An 18,437-nucleotide genomic window follows, 5' to 3' on the forward strand; every position below is an offset into this window, starting at 1 on the left:
CCAGCAGAGTAGGCTGCAGTAGGAAAAGCTACTGTTTAAAAAACCTGCCAAGAACTTTTGCTCTAGTTGTGAGCAGAAACCTGGAACTGCAGTTTTTGAAGATGTAGACCTTCTTCAGATCACTGCAAATCAGTAACTCCACTGAGGATGACAGGATTTAAATCTCATCCCCCCACCCCCATAACTGATATAAAAATTATGGTTTGAAGTGATTTTTGAAAAAAATCTGTGTTATCAAATTCCACAGAAAATGTTTCACAGCTGCTCAGAATTTAAGGAAAGTTAATACTTCCAGACGCAGTCGAGAAAAATCTCATTTACCTCATTTTGAACCTAACGTACCACTGAAGTTAATTAAATGTAAGCTCTTAAGTCATTTAGTTGCTTTTGAAAATTTTACTTAATGACCAATTCCAGTTTTCCAAAGTATTTATTTTCATGTATTTCAAAAACTGTTACGACGCTTTTATTATGATTCAGCATTCCTTTGGTCTACTTGACATAAATATACAATAGTACAAATTTTATGTTAAATCTCCTTTACCTTACTAAAAAGAAAAACTTAGTCTTTTGTTGTTTTCATACCAGTAGAAAACATAACAGAGGGTCATGATGGGCTCACGAATAAGGGCGGGTAGAGAACTGGAGCAGAGAGACATGGGAAGACATTTCGGGGGTTTGCTAAGTGGAAGCGAAAGTTCTGTGCATTAGCAGTAAATGGGGAGGCGGCAGGGCAGCGCCGAAACGCTGCCTGCTGGAATCGCATCCTTGATCTGACTCTTACTGACAGGCAACAGCAATTGAGGTCTCCAAGGGGAAACGGCTGAAAGAAAAACAGGGTAAGAATTAGGTGAAGGGGAGAAGGTTGGCAGAGAAAACAGGTAACTGCAAAGTTAAGTACAAATTAAAAGTCCTTTTGTGTAATCTCTTGAGATCTCGTGATGACCAAGGCTGTAAAGGATTTGCCCTTGAATGGCAGAAGGGCACGGGGCAGGATGAGACCAGGGAGAAGCTGGCTACAGAGCAAACGTATGAGAGGGGGTGGATAAAAGTTCTCAAATGTAAAAAATAGCAATAGTTGGAAAGAGCAGAAAAGGAGAAGATTAAAAGGTTGACAGTTCAGGTGAAACACAAAACATTCTCTTCTGTATGACACTGCAAAGAAATGTTATCTAGGGGTTTTGGTAGCGGTAGTATCTTTTTTTTTGCAGGGACACAGTGCCGGTATTTTAACAAGGGCTGTGTCTAACAGCATTTGATATCTCCAGCTCAGGCACTCTGGGTTTTCCTGAAGAAAGAAGTTCAATGGTAGCACATTCACCTTGCCCTTCGGTCTCGGGGTTTCCGTCGCTGTGGGCGCTGGGGCTGCAGCGGTTGTGCTGTCGGCACGGTGAGCGTGAGAAGGCAAATTCCAGTTGCAGCAGAAATTCATGGCATTTATTTCAGTGGTGGGTCGTGGCGCGGGATCACAGTGTAACGAACAGCTACTCCTTGTGTGCTGGGCGGATTGGGAAACAGCTCCTCTGGCACCCGTCCCATATGCCTGTGTGCTTTTCCACCACGAGTCGCCCGTGGTGCACGCGTCCATCGCGATGCTTTGCAGGATGGTGAGATGATTAGAAAGAGATAGAGATAGGCCCCAAGTGAATTGTCCTGTTCCCATACAGGATGCATCGGCTGTGGTGGAGATGTTGCAGAAGTAGCCCCCAGCTGCTTATCCCACTTAATTTCGGGAATTTTATTGCGGTGGTTTGTCCTCAGTCTTGTTTTCAAGCTTGCCAGCACAAAGCAAAAGGAGTTGCCCAATTTGAACTCCAAAAGATGCTCATTTTATCGCTTACATCCCAGCTTGTCAGTGGTAATAGGGCAAGTTTATGCAATTCTCAGTGGACCTCAGATGAGCTGACCTCTTTCCAGTTTTAACCCGTTTATGAAACCAGTGGTCCAAACTGTTGGCAGCTAAATGAGTACATGCTCACAAGGCAGGGCTGGAGGGCAGATCCATGAAAGCTCTATGAAAGTATCGGTGTATTTGTGCGCTTTATTCCAAGACCACGTCCAGTATGAGTTGGTTCGTGGGTGAAAATATCCTCTCTCGGTCCAATAGGATATTATGATTTAAGTGAGGAAATGAAAAGTGGATTTAGCTGGAATAATGCAAACCACACTTGAGCGAGCTATTTACTCTTCAGGGGACTGAAATATTTTATTATTGGGCAACCAAGTGGAAGTAACACTGCAGAAGTTTAGTTGGGTATGAAATATCTGTTCTTACACAGCATTTCTAAACTGTTAGTCAAATGAAAGATAACAATGTTTTTTCCCATCCTGTTTTTAAAGTGGCCAGTCTCAGTCTCTGATTCTGAACAAACTGGGGGTGGTTTTTTGTCTTCAGTGAACAGTGGATGCAAATACATTTTGAAGGCAATTAGGCAGAGTATTTTTATTTTTGCTCACAATAAACTGCAAGCACAAAATTGGTGGCACAAGGTTGAAGGTTATTCACTAAGATTACATGCCACAAGTGCTTAATCCCTTTACCCACTTTTTTTCTTTTATTAGCAAAATCTTAAATTTCCAGAGGATCTCTACAGAATTCTAAGGGGTCGGATTACAAGGCTGAAAATACTTATGACTGGTGGCTCTGTGTGCAGAATATACTGCGTTAATTAGGTGCTTCTTGCTGCTCAGCTGTTCCCGGGTAACCTGCATCTCTCTCTCTCCTGGAGTCCCAGCAGCATCAGCTGCCCTGAAATACTGCAGATCAGCACGTCCTGGAGAAGTGTATTGCTGTCACAAAGCCATTTTCTCCCGCTGTTCTTCAACAGCATTGCTCTAAAACGGTAACAAATGACATAAAACTGCCAAATAGGTCTGCAGGGAACAAAAGGCCCGTTATTTCCCCAGTGGAAAGGAACATGTTAAACATCGCTTTCCTTCCCGTACCCCCCAGCTGCTGTTGGCGATTGCTGATCAAACTGCCGAGCGCTGCTTTGTCCTCCTCCGTGGCCACGTGTCCCTGCCACCTTCCTTATTGCCAGTCACTGTGTTTCTGAAACTGCCCAAACCGCAGAGGATAGCCGGGCGAAAACAAATCCAGCCACACGCGCAGAGCGAAGTTCTCGGTGTGGTCTGTCTCCACCAGCAGAGACCGGTGGGCTTTGCGTGATCTTCGTTAGCGAGTATTCACGGGACAGCTGTACAAGTGCTGCAGGAAGCTGAGGAGATGACGATGGAGAAGGGGGCTTGCTCTGCACCTTCTGACACCTGTTCAAGTCGTTACTTTCTAAGGACAATTTTATGATGTCATACAAGTTGGAAGCCGTAATTTGGCTGTCAACCTTGTCCTCGGTGTCCTCTTCTCTGGAAAAAGTAGAGTGAATCTTCACTGCAAGAGATCTCAGTTTTAATTCACCATGCCTGCTATAATAATAGAGGCAGTTTTAAGGTTAGAATAGCATATAGACAAGATGATAATTATTGCTCTGAAGCTCTTCTGGAGAAGAAGGCAAGAAGAAATTTTCCATTAACATTAAAAACAAATATGGGAGAAGGTGACAAATAAATGCTTCCACCATGTTACTTCTCCTTGATCAAAAGACATTTGCCTAATCCCAACATCTAACTGTCACATGATTAAAAATGTATGAGATCTCAGGAACATATAAAAGATTGTATATAGCAGCATAAGTACTTGATTTAAATGCATAATTAATAGCTTCACTCAGCTTTATGTTGAAATGTAAGATCAACAAGGCATATATCCAAGAGACGTACTGAAGTTTTTGCACCAAAGCAGCTTATTAGTGAAACTATGCTGATAACTTTTTCACTTTTAGACAGTTGGCTGAAGAGGAAAAAGAAGTTTGAAGCTATCTGTAAATTTTGGGGGGGGTCTTTGATATATTTGAGAAGCTAGTGAGTTAAAAAACTTCAACCCCCAAACCCAGGCACATCCATTATTTTAACAATTAACTTTTACTTACCAAGAACGTATTTGGTATGTAAAAACATTTAAAAAGTTGCACATTGATAGTGGTCATAAAGTGTAGAAAATTCTGTGCTTGCTGATTAGGTATCTAGTGTAAGTGTAACCACGTACTTGACCAGAAACCCACCCTGCTTGTGACTTGTCCCTGCAGAGAACTTCCATGGATTCAGAAAAGACAACGTACAAAGCTTCTGTAGGTTCAACTGTAAATTATGCATTTATATTATACCCAGTGCACACATAGAAACACCACTGCTTTCTGAGGTTTTGCACTTTTACCATATTAATTCAGTAAAATACTTAGAGTACCGGTTAATTTTAAGCCTGTGAAAAATACAGTTCAGTACTGGACCCAAACTTATTACTTTCTTGTTAGTTTTAGCTATCTTAATTTCTGCTTTTGAAGGAACATTAATCCAATTCACTTTATCTTTTTTTAAGTATATGCCAGGATTCAACTGTTTTATTTCAGTTTGGTAGCACTGAGTTGTTGTTTTGTGTCCTAACTGATCGTAATGACAGCTAAATGTCAGCTTCATTTATATCTTAGCTCAGAATGTAAACAGAAAAGTATACAAAAAGGAAAATGTTTTGTTACATACTCTGTGAATTATTTTTGCTGTGTACCTTATGCCAAACAGTTTTGATTCTGCATGTGACTTACAGTCCAAAAGCCATACCGATACATTTTTCTGATTAAATTATTTTCAATATTTTTGCATCCAGTGCAGAGAAAACACTGCTATTAAAATAAATGCATACACAAAAAAAAATTGGAACTTTGTTGAAACGTAATTCCATCAAGAAGAAAACCACAATATTTTTATACAACATTTTGGATATATTTTATGTCAAAACATGATCACCAGTCAAACTAGTGACATCTAAACCCAATACATTATTGTGACTTCTAAAATAAAAAATCAGAACAAAACTAAATTTATTATAGCTCTGCCTTCATTAAACACCATGTGTCGGTGATTTAAACACAACAAAACTCTAGTATTCTTCAAAAGTGTCTACTAAATATAATAAAAAGAATAAGAGAACAATTAACATTTAGTCTGTTACATTAAAAAATTGGATGTACATATTTCTATTGCCTGTTAGCTTTACCTAAGCCTTTTCAACTACTACAAAAATAAAAAGAAAACAAGAAAACTCATTGTTCAAAGTCAAAAACATTCAAATCAGTTGATACAACATTACAGTACAGTCAACTAACATCATTCAAGGTCTGCTTTTCTCAGTGTACGAGTCCTTAGACCAGTGTTACAAACCTAGTTCAATGCAGTTTCAAAACCGTATGTTAGCTTTGCAAGATACTGTACTCTACTGATGGCTTCAGAAGAATGGGGTTGTGCTACTTTTGAATCACAGGGTAACCCCAGCCTCTCATTAATTTTATTCAGCACTGTAGTTAGAACAGCATTAAGTTTAGCACAAATAACTAAAAAAAGGAAAAAAAAAAAAAAGAATTGGAAGCTAGGTGAAGCTGCCATTTGTGTCAAACAATTGCGATACGCTATACTAAAAAATTCTGAAATATCCACCTGTCCTCACCGCTCTGCCACAAACTAGCAAAGTCAAAAATACAAAAGTCTTCAACTTCTCGTTTTTGCAGAATAAAGCAAAAAAGTCTTTGTGCTCCTTACTACCAGAAGCAAAATATCCTCTGAGTTACCACATGTAATAGCTTCTGGATGTGTCGACTTGGGTTGGCTTGGTCTCTGCAGAACCATCCTTGTCTTTTTCACTGTCACCTTCCCAGAGATTAATAAGTGGGGGGTAGAGCTCATTCAGTGGGATTGAAGAGGTCTTTTGCATATATTTTTTCAATGAGTGGTGGTAGTTTTTTCTCTTAAATCTTTTTGCAATATAAACAGAAATGGAGGCGAGGCTAATGACAGCAAACATGGATCCCATTACTGCTGCGAGGGCAGTGCTGGTTTCTTGGTCTGAAATATCTAGCGCAAAAGCTGCATTTTTTGTTGTAACATTAACGCAAGACTTCTGTGTTTGCTGATGGATATTTGACACAGTTAGACACACTTCATAATCTGTCGACGGTTGTAAATGCGTGAGGTTATATTCGTGTACATCAACCGGGACCCTAGCAGTGTACGTAATGTGAGGGTTGTCAATCTTCATAGTGGCCGATGACCATTTTAAATTGGAAGTCATGACGTTGGAATTAACTTTCCAAGAAACTAAGATCGAGTGCGATTCGGCTTGCTTAACGTAGATTTTCAGAACCTGGGTACCATCCAAAAGCGTTCCATTCACCCGGATAGTAGCGACCCTTGTGTCGGCCCCTTCTACGTTTTGAGCAACACAGGTGTATCTCCCAGAGTCTTCAACCTGGATGTTAGAGATTTCCAAGGTGCCTTCACTACTCAGCTTGTATTTGTCAGAGAGACTTTCAACAGTTACTTTATTGCCGAGAGGAGTGACCCAGTAAATTTCTGGCTCGGGTTCTGCCATAGCCCGACAGTCTAAAAACACTGTCATGCCAATGTCCAAGTTTAAGTGATTTGGGAAGGTCTCATGAGAGATCATCGGAAGACATTGTTCGCTTGAATCCTGTATTAACACTTCCTTCACCTGCTGCCCTCTGTATTCTGGAGGCATAGCGCAAAACATGGACAGAGGTTCCATGAAACGGATATTGGTTTTGTTTGAGTTGATCCAGTGAATGACACAGTCGCACCTGAGCGGGTTACTGTGGATACTGATCTCACGCAGGTTTGGAAGGGACTCTACCGTCTTTTGGTAAACTGCATTCAAGGCATTGTTGTTCAGCATCAAGCTCTCCAGGGCAGGAACGTTGCGAAATGCCAAACGATGTATGTAAGACAGCTTTGGATTGTTGGTGGCTTCAAGCTTTGTAAGTTCAGGTAGGTTGTCCAGCGCGTACCTGTCAACCGAAACGAGTTCTCCCATATTATTGATTCCAAGCTCTTTCAATCTGAGCATGTTTTTAAAATCACCTTCCTGAATTTTATGAATCGGATTTTTGTTGAGATCCAGGAATTTTAAATTTGGAACTTTCTCAAGTGCAAGCTGAGGAACTTTTACCAATTTGTTGTCATAGAAGGAAAGACTTTCAAGACTATCCAAGCCTACCAAGGCATTGCCAGGAATGTCTGTGAGATACATACCTGCCAAAACTAGACTCCTTAAATTTGAGAGTGGTTTGAAATTCATATCTAGTATTCCAATCACTGGATTTTCTCCAATCATGAGAATCTCTAAGTTAGGAGTAGAATCAAACCAACGGCTGTCAATAACCTTTAATTTGTTGGAGTTGAGGTGTAATCTCAAAAGATTCTTCAGGCCAGAGAATGCATTTGCAGAAATGCTGCTGATCTGGTTGTGATTTATATATAGCTCCTGAAGATTGCAAAGGTCTTGCAAGCAGTAGTCGGTCATCTCCGTTATCTGGTTTTCCTCCAGGTGCAAAGTAGTAAGTTGAGTGAGATTTGAGAGCCCCACATCTTTGATACTTGTGAAGTTATTTTGTGAAAAATCCAATTCTGTTAAATTAAACAGCTGTTGGAGTTCATCTGTGGTCTTTGCAATGTTGTTGCTTTGTAACAGAAGGACTTGAGTGTCACTAGAAAGATTGCTGGGGATTTTTGTTAATCGAAGGTCATTGCAGTCAACTGTCGTGGCTTCCCTGTATGTCGACTGTGGTGTAAACCATGGCCTGATTTCACATACACAAAGCTGTGGACATTCGTTACTCTGTATGGAAGACTCGGTTAAAGAAGTCAGTAGCAATTCTAGCACCAACTGGCAAACAGTTAAAACAACTCTAACCTTCGCCATGCTGGTCAGCTATTGAGTTCAGCTCCCCAGCCCCTTAAAATAACAACAGATTGAGAGGGTGATTTGTTATCAGGCAGAAAATGTAAAGCTTAAAGTTTATGGTGAAAGGCTTGGACATCCAGAAGGTGAAAGACGAATTTCTGAGTTTAGAGAAGACAAGAAATGGTCTGAGGACTCTCAGCTGCTCCTCTGTGTTCCACAGTCTTCTGCAAATCAGTGTCTGAAGATGTCCCTGAAAACAGATTAGGGTATATGTCATGCTCATCTCATACGCAGTTCATATAGTACTTAATTTCTGCATCCTTTAAAGAAAAATATCTGAAAACAATCATTGCTTAACAGTCATCTCTCTCAGGAAAATCCTGATCTGGTATAGTTAAGTTATGTAGGGTTTGGAACCCTCTTCTACTTGAGATGTACATGAGAAAACTCTCTGATAGTTCCCAAGTGAGTGACTGTAACAATGTATGCAGTCATCTGAAAATAAAACTTTTGGCTACCTTTCAGTTTTACTCTGCAATATTTGTTTGAGTGGCTCGAGAAATGCTAAAGATCGAGGATATGCTTGCAAGTGCAGCTAGGTCTCAAACGAGTGTTCACAATCCTGGTGGGAGTCAGGGTGCCAGAGCTGTCCCTGAGGCTTGGATTTCAGGTGTGTGGAATTAAGGCTCAGGAAGATGTTGGTTTATAAGTTTCAAGCCGAACACATACAAACTTTGCCAAAATTCATCCAAGTTAATCAAATCAGTTCCAGATAACAGCTTAGATTTAATCCAGCTAAGCACCAAACAATAACAGTAAATTTGATTAAATGAATGTACTGTCCTTATTTTAGCTGTTCGTGCTGCATTGTGCATCATATGTGAATTGTTTACCACAATTGCAAATTACTGTGTAAACCACACAATTTATATCTTTTTAGCCTGAAGTTATTCGTGGAAGAGTACGTTTAAAGTAACCCAACAGTGTCCAATGTACCTCGGAAAATCTGTTGTGTTGTGGGTCTTTAAACACATATTCAAGGAAAATCTAAGCTCTGAGTAAAATCTTTCTCATTCTCACTTTATTGAAGAAGTAAGCTCTGGGAAACAGTTTGTTATCTGCAAACCTATCACTGCTGCTGTAAAAAGCATGGATACAGTTTTGAGAGGTTCTGTATGTGTATGTGTAAAAATGTGCAATTTGGGGCCTGTGCTGTTAAATACAACAGCTGCCTGTCTGTCAGTTCAGAAGTATGTTGCTTCAGTGATGGTGATGCTGCGTGCTTGTGGTGGTGATTTCACATGCCTAGCTATATTTTTCTTGGCTCGTTGTGCATATTGATATTGGCAGATAAAAGTACACCTTTACAGTATTTCACATTGAAGGTTAAACAGGTTAGTGCATGTGTTCAACAAGCTTTGAATTAAATACAAAGCATATGCGAGCCAGGCATGTGACAAATCTGAATGAGGATTTAAAGAGCAGACCTCTTGAAATTTGAGGCGATGCTGTAAATCTCATGCTCTAATGCTTGCAGTTGAAACTTCTCAAACAAAAGTTTTGTCTTTTTATGTAACCAAAATAATCAAGTTGTGCTCTATCTGAGACAGAGTACATAACAATGATAAAACATAATAGCAGAAAGCAGGAAATAGCATCTTTTTCAATTAGAACATAGTGAAGCCTCAACCTAGCCAAAGCCCATAAAAGATATTACTATGTAAAATTATTGTCCTGGTTTCAGCTGGGATAGAGTTAGTTGTCTGCCTAGTAGCTGGTACAGTGCTATGTCTTGGGTTCAGTATGAGAAGAATGTTGATAACACTGATGTTTTCAGTTGTTGCTAAGTAGTGTTTATACCAAGTCAAGGGTTTTTCAGCTTCTCATGCCCAGCCAGCAGGAATGCTGGAGGGGCACAAGAAGTTGGGAGGGGACACAGCCAGGGCAGCTGACCCAAACTGGCCAAAGGGGTATTCCATACCGTGTGATGTCATGCCCAGTATAGAAACTGGGGGGAGTGGGGCTGGGCGCCGCTCGGGAAATAACTGGGCATCTGTCAGCAGGGGGTGAGCAATTGCGTTGTGCATCATTTGTATATTCCAGCCCTTTTATTATTATTATTGTCATTTTATTATTGTTATTATTATCATTATTAGTTTCTTCCTTTCTGTTCTATTAAACTGTTCTTATCTCGACCCAGGAGTTTTACTTCTTTTCCCGATTCTCTCCCCCATCCCACTGGGGGAGGGGGAAGTGAGTGAGCGGCTGCGTGGTGCTTAATTGCTGACTGGGGTTAAACCACGACAATAATAAAACTAAATACAGCTTTTAAAAATAGTTTTAAAATAGTCATCTAGATGACCAGACTAGGGCCTGTGGTGACAGGAATGCCATTTATACAACGCTTTTACTTCAAAATCCGATCAGCATATTAAATAATGAAATCACAGTATTTTATTTCAGATTATGATAAAATGCTCTAAGTAGAACACACCAAATTGTGGTTTTATTTTGGCATGCTGTTATTTGTTCTGTGGTTGTGTTGGAGGAAGGGAAACAGGAATGTTAGCCAGAAAGCATTTGACGCTGTTGAGTTAGATTTTCTCTCTGGTAGCTGAGAAGACTGCTGGAGGGGGAGAAACCAGATGTAGTACAAACATTCCTTCTCAAATAACTTCAAACTGATGGAAGAATTGAATAAGACATTAACCGTATTAAAAAAAAATAAATCCTAATGGCACCGTAATAGTAAGGAATATATTAACAAAGAGTGATGTGGAAGCTGGCATAAACTGAGTTATGCTGACTTTAATGGATGCTTCTCTCAATAACTATACATTTGTAGCTGTCCTGAAGTAGACGGTTCTGGGAATATTGATGACATCCGAAGTTTAATTGATTTAATTCCCAGTTTTTCAAATTATAGTATTTGCCAGTTAATAATGCAGGCAGTGGTTCCATCCAGTAACAATTTCAGACAGGTACCGGGGTGCTCTGCCACTACCCGTGGGCTGTTCCCCTGCCCCGGCTCGGCAGCCTCGGCTCGCCGAGGCACCGCAGGGAAGCGGCACGACCAGGGGCAACAGCCTGCACCAAACCAGATGCCACTACAAGAGGCAATATTGCACCAAACGGTCATGCCCTCGGAGCCTCTCCTGTAACTTTTTTCTAAGTAGATGAGGAGAAAGAAATCCATGCCTTACAAAGCTGAGGGCCCCAATGATGTTTTAGTACTGATTTAGTCCTGATGTAGTTATACGAATCATATAATACTTTAAAAATGAAACTGCCCGAAAAAGACTTCAAAGCTTCTTTTAAAATATGTCGGAGCACATCTAGATTTTGAAAAAAAATTGGAACTCGATCCTTCCTTTGTTGAATATTTATATCCTCTTACTTGCACATTACATTTATTGTTCATCCTTGGTAAGAAGGCGTTTCTGGTTTTATTGAATAGAGTTCTGGGTTTATGATCACTGTAGACATATGATTTTACAAGTTACTAGTGACACTTTCTCTTCTCTTCTCTAGCTATTTTCTACTGCAAATAGATTTAATTTTCTTTAACTGGAAAATGTTCTTTAGCAATGACCTGCACATTACTGTCTCCAGTCTCCCCAGCCCAGGGCAGCTTGGATGAAGCTATAAATGAAAATCCAGTGTAATCAAAAAGTAAATTCTGATCGGCTCCACATGCCCCAGTCCATTTTAGTGCTGTGCTTATGTGAATGGCAGCCCAGAGGCCACAGCATGAGGGAAAAGCCAAGTCATGGACTTTTGCTTTAGCTGCTGCTTATGCTATAAAACCCCATCCGTCGCTCTGATAAAAACTAGAGGCAGCCATTATCGGTGAAAGAGTGCACTGGGGTTTTTTGTATCACTAAATGGCAATGGCTGCTTTTGTTCTGCCGTTTATATCTATATATGATACGCTTGACCATCTCAGCTCTCTGAGCGGTCACCGACAGCCGTCCCTTTGCCCCTGGATGTCTCAGCTTTCCAGTCATCGCAGTGTTGGCAGGACTGGTCCCAGAAACCTCTGTGACATTTAGTGTCCAAAGGAATAAAATAACATGATGATTTTTGCTGGAAGACTATGTTTTTGAAATCTTAGACTCTTCTCAGGTTCTGAAGTCCTATCTAGAATTACAGTCACATCTTTCCAAATAAAAACTGGACAAGATACATATGTAGGGGTTTTTCGGGGGGGGGACGGACGACGGGGACGGTTTATTTTGAGGTTGTTTTTTTTGTGGATAAGCTGAAGGACAACCAGGTTTTGAAAACAAAATCTGTGGCAGTATGCGGTTCCAAATAGCCACCAATGAATAATCACCAAGCCCATATGGATAAACCGAGGGTGGCTCCTGGGAAAGTTCCCAAGTCTCACTAAAATCAGTGAGATTGCATTGAGAAGAATTGGAGTGTTAGTGTATGCGCCTTTCCTGCTAGACATCTCAGCATTTTGCCCAGCGAGATCCTTTTTGTAGTAAGTCGTTATTTTTTTTAATATAAAACTAATACAGTATGTCCCTGGTAGCCGAGTGCAGTCCAAGTGTGAGACAAGTCAGGGGGTCAGTTCAGAAGATTTTGGCTTTTGAAGGGCAGGGAATGTTTCTTAAAGAAACACTGGTTCCAGAACAGGAGCAGAGCAGTGGCTCTGGGCTTTTTGGATTAAGGGAGAATATCAGTCCTCAAAACCTCCCCTAGGACAGAGTCATATCACAAAATCTTTTTTTTTTTTTTCCTGAAAATGGTATTTAATATGGGTCATGTGATTGATGGCACTTCTTTTAATTCTGTGTTAAGAACTTCTTTTTAAAATACTGTGTGGGGAAACTTCCCCTGAACAGTAAGTGGGTATTATACCTTCTTTCAGGAGATACTGAGCTTGTAAAGGATAGCTTTTAGCATTCTCTGCCCTCCCTCTCATTTATTAAATTCCTATTTTCTAGTGTACCAAACCACTACAACAGTCATAACAGCTGTTAACTTGATATCAACAGAAATAATGGTTAATTTTATGGGAGAGATATGGAGGGAATTATTTTACTAGGGGCTAAATAAATGCATTTTCCATAGCACTTCTCAGTACCCAGTGCATTAAGAAACCACATTTCTGTCAGCAAGCAAACCCACAGCGGCTCTCTGGGATATTGGCTTGTTCATGTTTCCTGTGGGTGGAAAATGGGAGCATCATTCCTGCGTCTCCCATCCTGGAAATGCAGTGGAGAGGTTTGTGTAAGGCTTCCCCTTGTGGCTAGGTTGTGAAAACTGTTTAATGTTGAGAATTTGTTTGGCCCAAGAAATCATAATGGCGGGTATTTGGTTATGGAGCAGAAGATCCTTTATTTCACCTTTCCTGTGGGGTGGAAAGAGGTGTGCGCTGGCAGCCGTAGCCTTGCTGATGGCTGTTAAGCGTTTGTCTAGTTCAGGTGATCCGAAGAAAAAGTACATTTAAGTCTACAATGCGGTACGAGGAGAATATGAAGGGACAATCGCGAAATAAACTGTTCATTAAAAGTGTTCATAGTTAACTTGCCAACTAGAAAAAAATCTATATTAAACATTTTTTCTTGGTAATAGGAAGACAAAGTGTTGTCACTTCCTTGACAACTGTATTAATGGTCACTATTAAAAATTGCTGAAAAAAGAAACAATATAGTTTGCACATGGATATTTGGATGTCAGTTTTGGAACAGTGATACTACCACAGAAAATCTTCTCTCTCCACAGTTAAGTGGTTTGTTCTTGCAAAATTTCTTTTATATTGCAAGTAGCATCAGCACAGATTTTGGTTGGCAGCCATATGTACTAAATGTGCCTAGGTAAAAGTTTGAGGGATCAGATACATGAAGAAAATTACCTCGGGCTAAGACAAGCAATTTATTCTGCACTTGCTGTGAGCCAGAAGCACACACTGATCCACAGTACCTACCCATCTCTCCACAGAAACATTTTCATATATTGAGCCTAAGTAATGTAGCTAGTCTTTTGGAAAATTGTCTGTTGTGCTAATGTTCTGCTAATGACTCGTGCAGCTTTCTTGTTTCCCCATCATCATCGTTTGTGAAACTACTGCCATATAAACACCCTCTGTCATCAGTCAGTTCGGGAAAACTTGTCCTGGGCTGCTGCATCCTGGATTCAGGTGGGTCATTAGGAAAATGCACGTTAGGCAGCCCGGCACCCGTGCCCGGGGATCTGGCGCGTGCTGCAGTGACCGAGTATTAGCGCCAAGGCGTAAGAACTGGTGAACGTTCAGCTAGAACACAGCGATCAAGAAGACTGAATTCAGACTGAGATCAGTCCAAAGGGTTACTCCACAGTCAGGGAGGGGAAGAGCCTGTTTAGACAGGGGACACTCAAAGAGGCTGGCTTGGTTGGTCTGGTGGAGATCTAGCCTGAAGAGCTGCTTACGCTGGAAGCGACGCTGGAGACCAACTGGCCCATAACGAGCTCAAGGTTGAGTTCATTACAGTCAGGTGAAGACAGTTTGACAAGTTTAAGGAAAGGGAGGTAAAAAGTGACTTGCCTTACTTTGCGCTTCAGTAGGGCCTTTGCAGTTCTATATCCACCCTTTTTCTATAGAGAAAAACCGAGCTATTGGTGCCATTCTGCAGGTGAACAATAACCTTTGAGAGTGCTTTAGGGGACAGAGAGGCGCTGAAGTACTGCCACACGAATATGTACGTGCAGCCACTAAATCACACAAGTAAGCACAACACAAAACCTGGTCTAAAATGCTGCATTATTAAAATCAGGGCTTACTCCAGTCAAGAGCATCAGTGACCTTGTACCTCCTAGAGAAAGAGGCTGGACTTGGTCTTTGAGTTTAATAACCAGGGTATTTACAGCTAACCTACGGAATGCGCTCCTTTCCCAGGAATCAAATTTACAAGTGCAATCCTGTCTGTTTAGAAAAATACTGAGGAATCATGCCTGATAGCAAGCCTTTTATATTGAGGTTTTTTAAGTCTCCAATGTCATCAGGAAATAAGCTATTTACAAGCCTGAATTGTGTAAAATACAGAAAAGTCAAGCTGAAAATAATGTGAGTCAGTTGAAAGAGCATACCAAAATCTGAAAATGGGAGCTTGTTATTAAAAGCAAAGACAAAAACAAGGGCCTAGACAACATGTAATAATGGTAAAAAGCTTCAAAACGCATCCTCAGGGATTTATAATATTTAAGGTTTGGGGTTTTTTTCCCTGCAAATAATGCCTACTTTTTCTTCTTGTCTGTACACACATTCCATCAAAATAAAGTCAGTGTTTAATTTTAGGGAAAGCGCTGGTGAGAAGGCGATTTGCTGTATTTCAAGACAACCTTAGCATGCTTTATCTGTGTTCTTTTGAAAAATACTAGTCTTATCTCCACAGAAGAAATGCAAAGAGCATCCTATTCATAATGCCAGCACTGCAAAAACAGCATATTAAATCTTTGAAATTTGTAATTTATTGGGGTTTATTCTTAAGACTTGCATCTGATACAATGTTTTTCATTAAAATACTGAAGTAAATTTGCAGGAGAAAAATTATTTTCATTCATACACTGATCTCCAGTACAAGGGGCTAGATAGCATGCAGAGTACAGCTACTGTATATTGATGACCCATCAAATCAACCATGGAATTGCAACCCAGCTTCTGTCATTGGTTTGAAAATCTCTTGCAAATTACCATTAACAAGTGATATTAGAAACATCAGGAATAATAAGTGCTTTCCAAACAGTGGGTTGTCAAATTATATAGTCTGTTTGTTTTTTCTTTAGGAAAGAAAAAACTCATAAAACCATTTAAAAGCCTTGAAAACCTGAAAGGCAAGACAAATTTGTACAGTACTAACATTCTTACATTAGAAACCCAACTTATTATCCACTTTCTTCCTATGTTTACTTTCATAAGATAGATTAATCTTGGGACAGTATGGGCTGTTCTTTTATTGCCCGTGACTCTAGTTTTCATGTCCTGCTACACAGGGTCTGCCCCTGCTGAGTGCGAAGGCAGTAATAAAGCTTGTATTTCATTCAATGGAGAAGAATCATATCTGTGGTCATCCTCATTCCACGGAATTACCAGATAAAATTATTTGACTAGATCAGCTTTCCTAACAGCCATCCAAATAACTTCCACTGTTAGGTTAAAAGCCAGTTTCATGAGACCCCTTCCTTGCAGCTCTTCCCTTCTACACTGAAATTCAGGACAACTACCTGCAGTTGATAGAGGACAAACCGCTGGGGAAATTGTTTCATTTCCACCTGTACATGCTGAAATGCATTCATAGCCTTCTGTATATTTTAAATGCGAGGAGAATTTAAACCTAATTGGTTTTAGCTTATACAGTGTCTAAAATTTACGGAGCATAACTAATTTTGGAAGACCTGTTCCAACTATTTTTTTGCATTTAGTGTATCTGCTGGCTGAAGAATGAGAGAGGACCAAGACTACAGAAATACTGCTTCGTCTTCTAATCATATTTAAAGGATAGAAATGGAATTCAGTCTTGGCATGCTTGGGATCTCAGAACCACATGGAAGGATCTGAACATTTTGTTACCATGGGGGCACCTACCTCATGAGTATTTCATACTAGAACAACTTGGATAATCTCTGCTTCTTACTATCTATCAGGATCAGTACAGTTTAAATAAAAATTCAAAGAAAGAGAAATAGCTCTAAAAGAGGAACAAGGGCATTACGAGATTGGGTTGGATTTTGGAGTAGAATTTCCTTTTGGTTTTTGACTGCGCTGAGAGCCAAGGCAGCTTGGCTAGTGGAAGTGAAGTGTTAATAATAATGAAATAAGGAGCACACGAGAAACATTTTTAGCCACGAGAAATATGGATGCCAGAACTCCACAGGATTTTCACGAAGCAACAGAAAATCCTCTTCCTCTCTTTTTGCTGACTGGCTTTCTGGCAGTGTGATTATTTTGCTTCCTACACAGTTCTAGATCAAACTCCAGTTTTATGAGTCATTCAGGATCCCCCACAGTTGGGAAAGACCCCGGTGTGTAAGTAGTTGTTACTACCATAAAGAATGCCAAGAAATCCTGTGCTAGAAATGGTAGCCAATAAATAAAAACTGAAATGAGTCAGTATCTCAGTATGTATTTATAAAATCAATATAATAGTCCTGGCTGTAAGAAATGCATAAGACTTGTTATTAAAAAATTGTATGCACACATGTGTGCATCTGTATATGTAATAAGCCAGCCATCTAGAACTTCAATTGTTTATCTTCAAGCAAGAAGAAAGAGAGTTCTTTTTCTGGTCCTTGTTACACTCTACTTTGATAATTCCATTTCCCGTGGCTGTACTGTGTGTTTAATTTTCAATTATTAGTGATTAAGTATTAAACTGTATTTTACTGTTAGCCTACATCTATGCAGTTTATACATGCAGCATGCTTCCACAGACTTCAGCCATTAAAATAAAATAGACTTTTATTGATTTTTTTTCCCTAGGAGTTATATGCTTGCAAGATCAAATTCTCTATTTCTGAGCTATATTTACATATAAATGTTAAGAAAACCATATATTGACTTGACTGATATGGAGACACCTTACTGTTCACTCAAGACTGTGAACATACCAATAACAAAATAAATGGATTTATCATGGGAATTGCTGAGATCTAATAAAAAGGCTGTTAGCACCAGGACAAAGATTTGGAACTCAACCAAGTCGAGATGCGATAGAGGTAATTCCATTAAGTGGCCACAGATTTGGTTTTGGTACTACTCTGAACTAAGGCTTTACTCTGATCTAAGAAAAAAGTTGTTTTCTCTCCAGTTAGTTAGCTGTATTACATGACTCTCCTCTACCCCATTTCACAAGGCTTTCTGCACTTTTGAATGGGCTTCTATGTGAAGTGCTTTCTTTTTTCTGAAGACCTCCTTCTTCCATTCACAACTGATAACCCAACGTACCATTACACTGTAATGAGAAAATACGTGCTTTATGGAGTATATGTTTTCCATCATTATTTCATCCCAAAATTGTTTAAGTAGTATCGCTTGGAACGTAGAGCAGGTCATCTGCCATGTCATCAGGAAAGGAAGGCTCATTCAGCCGAGAATGGCGAAAATGTTAACAGCCTATATTTAGCTATTTTCCTTTATCTCAAGGATCACCTACATTTTGAGACTAACTTTGTTTCAGGCAGAAAACAGATCACAATCTTGCTTTGAGAAGTTCATGAGATGAAGAGAGAGAGAAAATAAGTCATATTTAATGTATTTGTATGTTTAAGAATAGACCTATAAATTGTTCCTTTAGTTGTAATCCTCAGTCTTGTCATGGCAAAGTCAGCAGTTTTTCCACAGATGGGTTTATTTCATAAGTGCTTGAAAAATATAGAGGTACTAAAATGCTGCCTTTTGCAGAAAACATAGGAGGAGTTACTTGTCTCAAAATTTTAAGTTACTGATGCTTTATAGATAAAGTCTTTACCTAATTAAGGTGATTCATTCAGGCCCAGTAATGTTTAATTTGTATATACTAGACTTGTTTCTCTTCAAGGGGGCAGAAAGATAAAGGAAAACATTTGTCAATGAATTTATAAAGAACACTTACTCTGGTTTTACTTGGTGCCTTATACTATGATGAAACCATTTTGAAGACCTGTTTTC

The 18,437-nt window shown here is 39.7% G+C and overlaps 1 protein-coding gene across 1 annotated transcript in view; it reads right to left on the reverse strand.

The window, feature by feature from the left end:
• Nucleotides 1-411: 411 nt before the first annotated feature.
• LRRN1 (leucine rich repeat neuronal 1) overlaps nucleotides 412-18,437 on the reverse strand; it is a 467,756-nt gene continuing 449,730 nt past the window's right edge. The window contains exon 3 of the mRNA XM_069811812.1: nucleotides 412-8,054. Within this exon, the coding sequence (XP_069667913.1) occupies nucleotides 5,672-7,822 (2,151 nt within the window). The 5' untranslated portion in view covers nucleotides 7,823-8,054 and the 3' untranslated portion in view covers nucleotides 412-5,671. The remainder of the gene's footprint in view (nucleotides 8,055-18,437) is intronic.

Source organism: Haliaeetus albicilla, chromosome 24 (genome assembly GCF_947461875.1).
Source record: "Haliaeetus albicilla chromosome 24, bHalAlb1.1, whole genome shotgun sequence".
Taxonomy (NCBI): Eukaryota; Metazoa; Chordata; class Aves; order Accipitriformes; family Accipitridae; genus Haliaeetus; species Haliaeetus albicilla.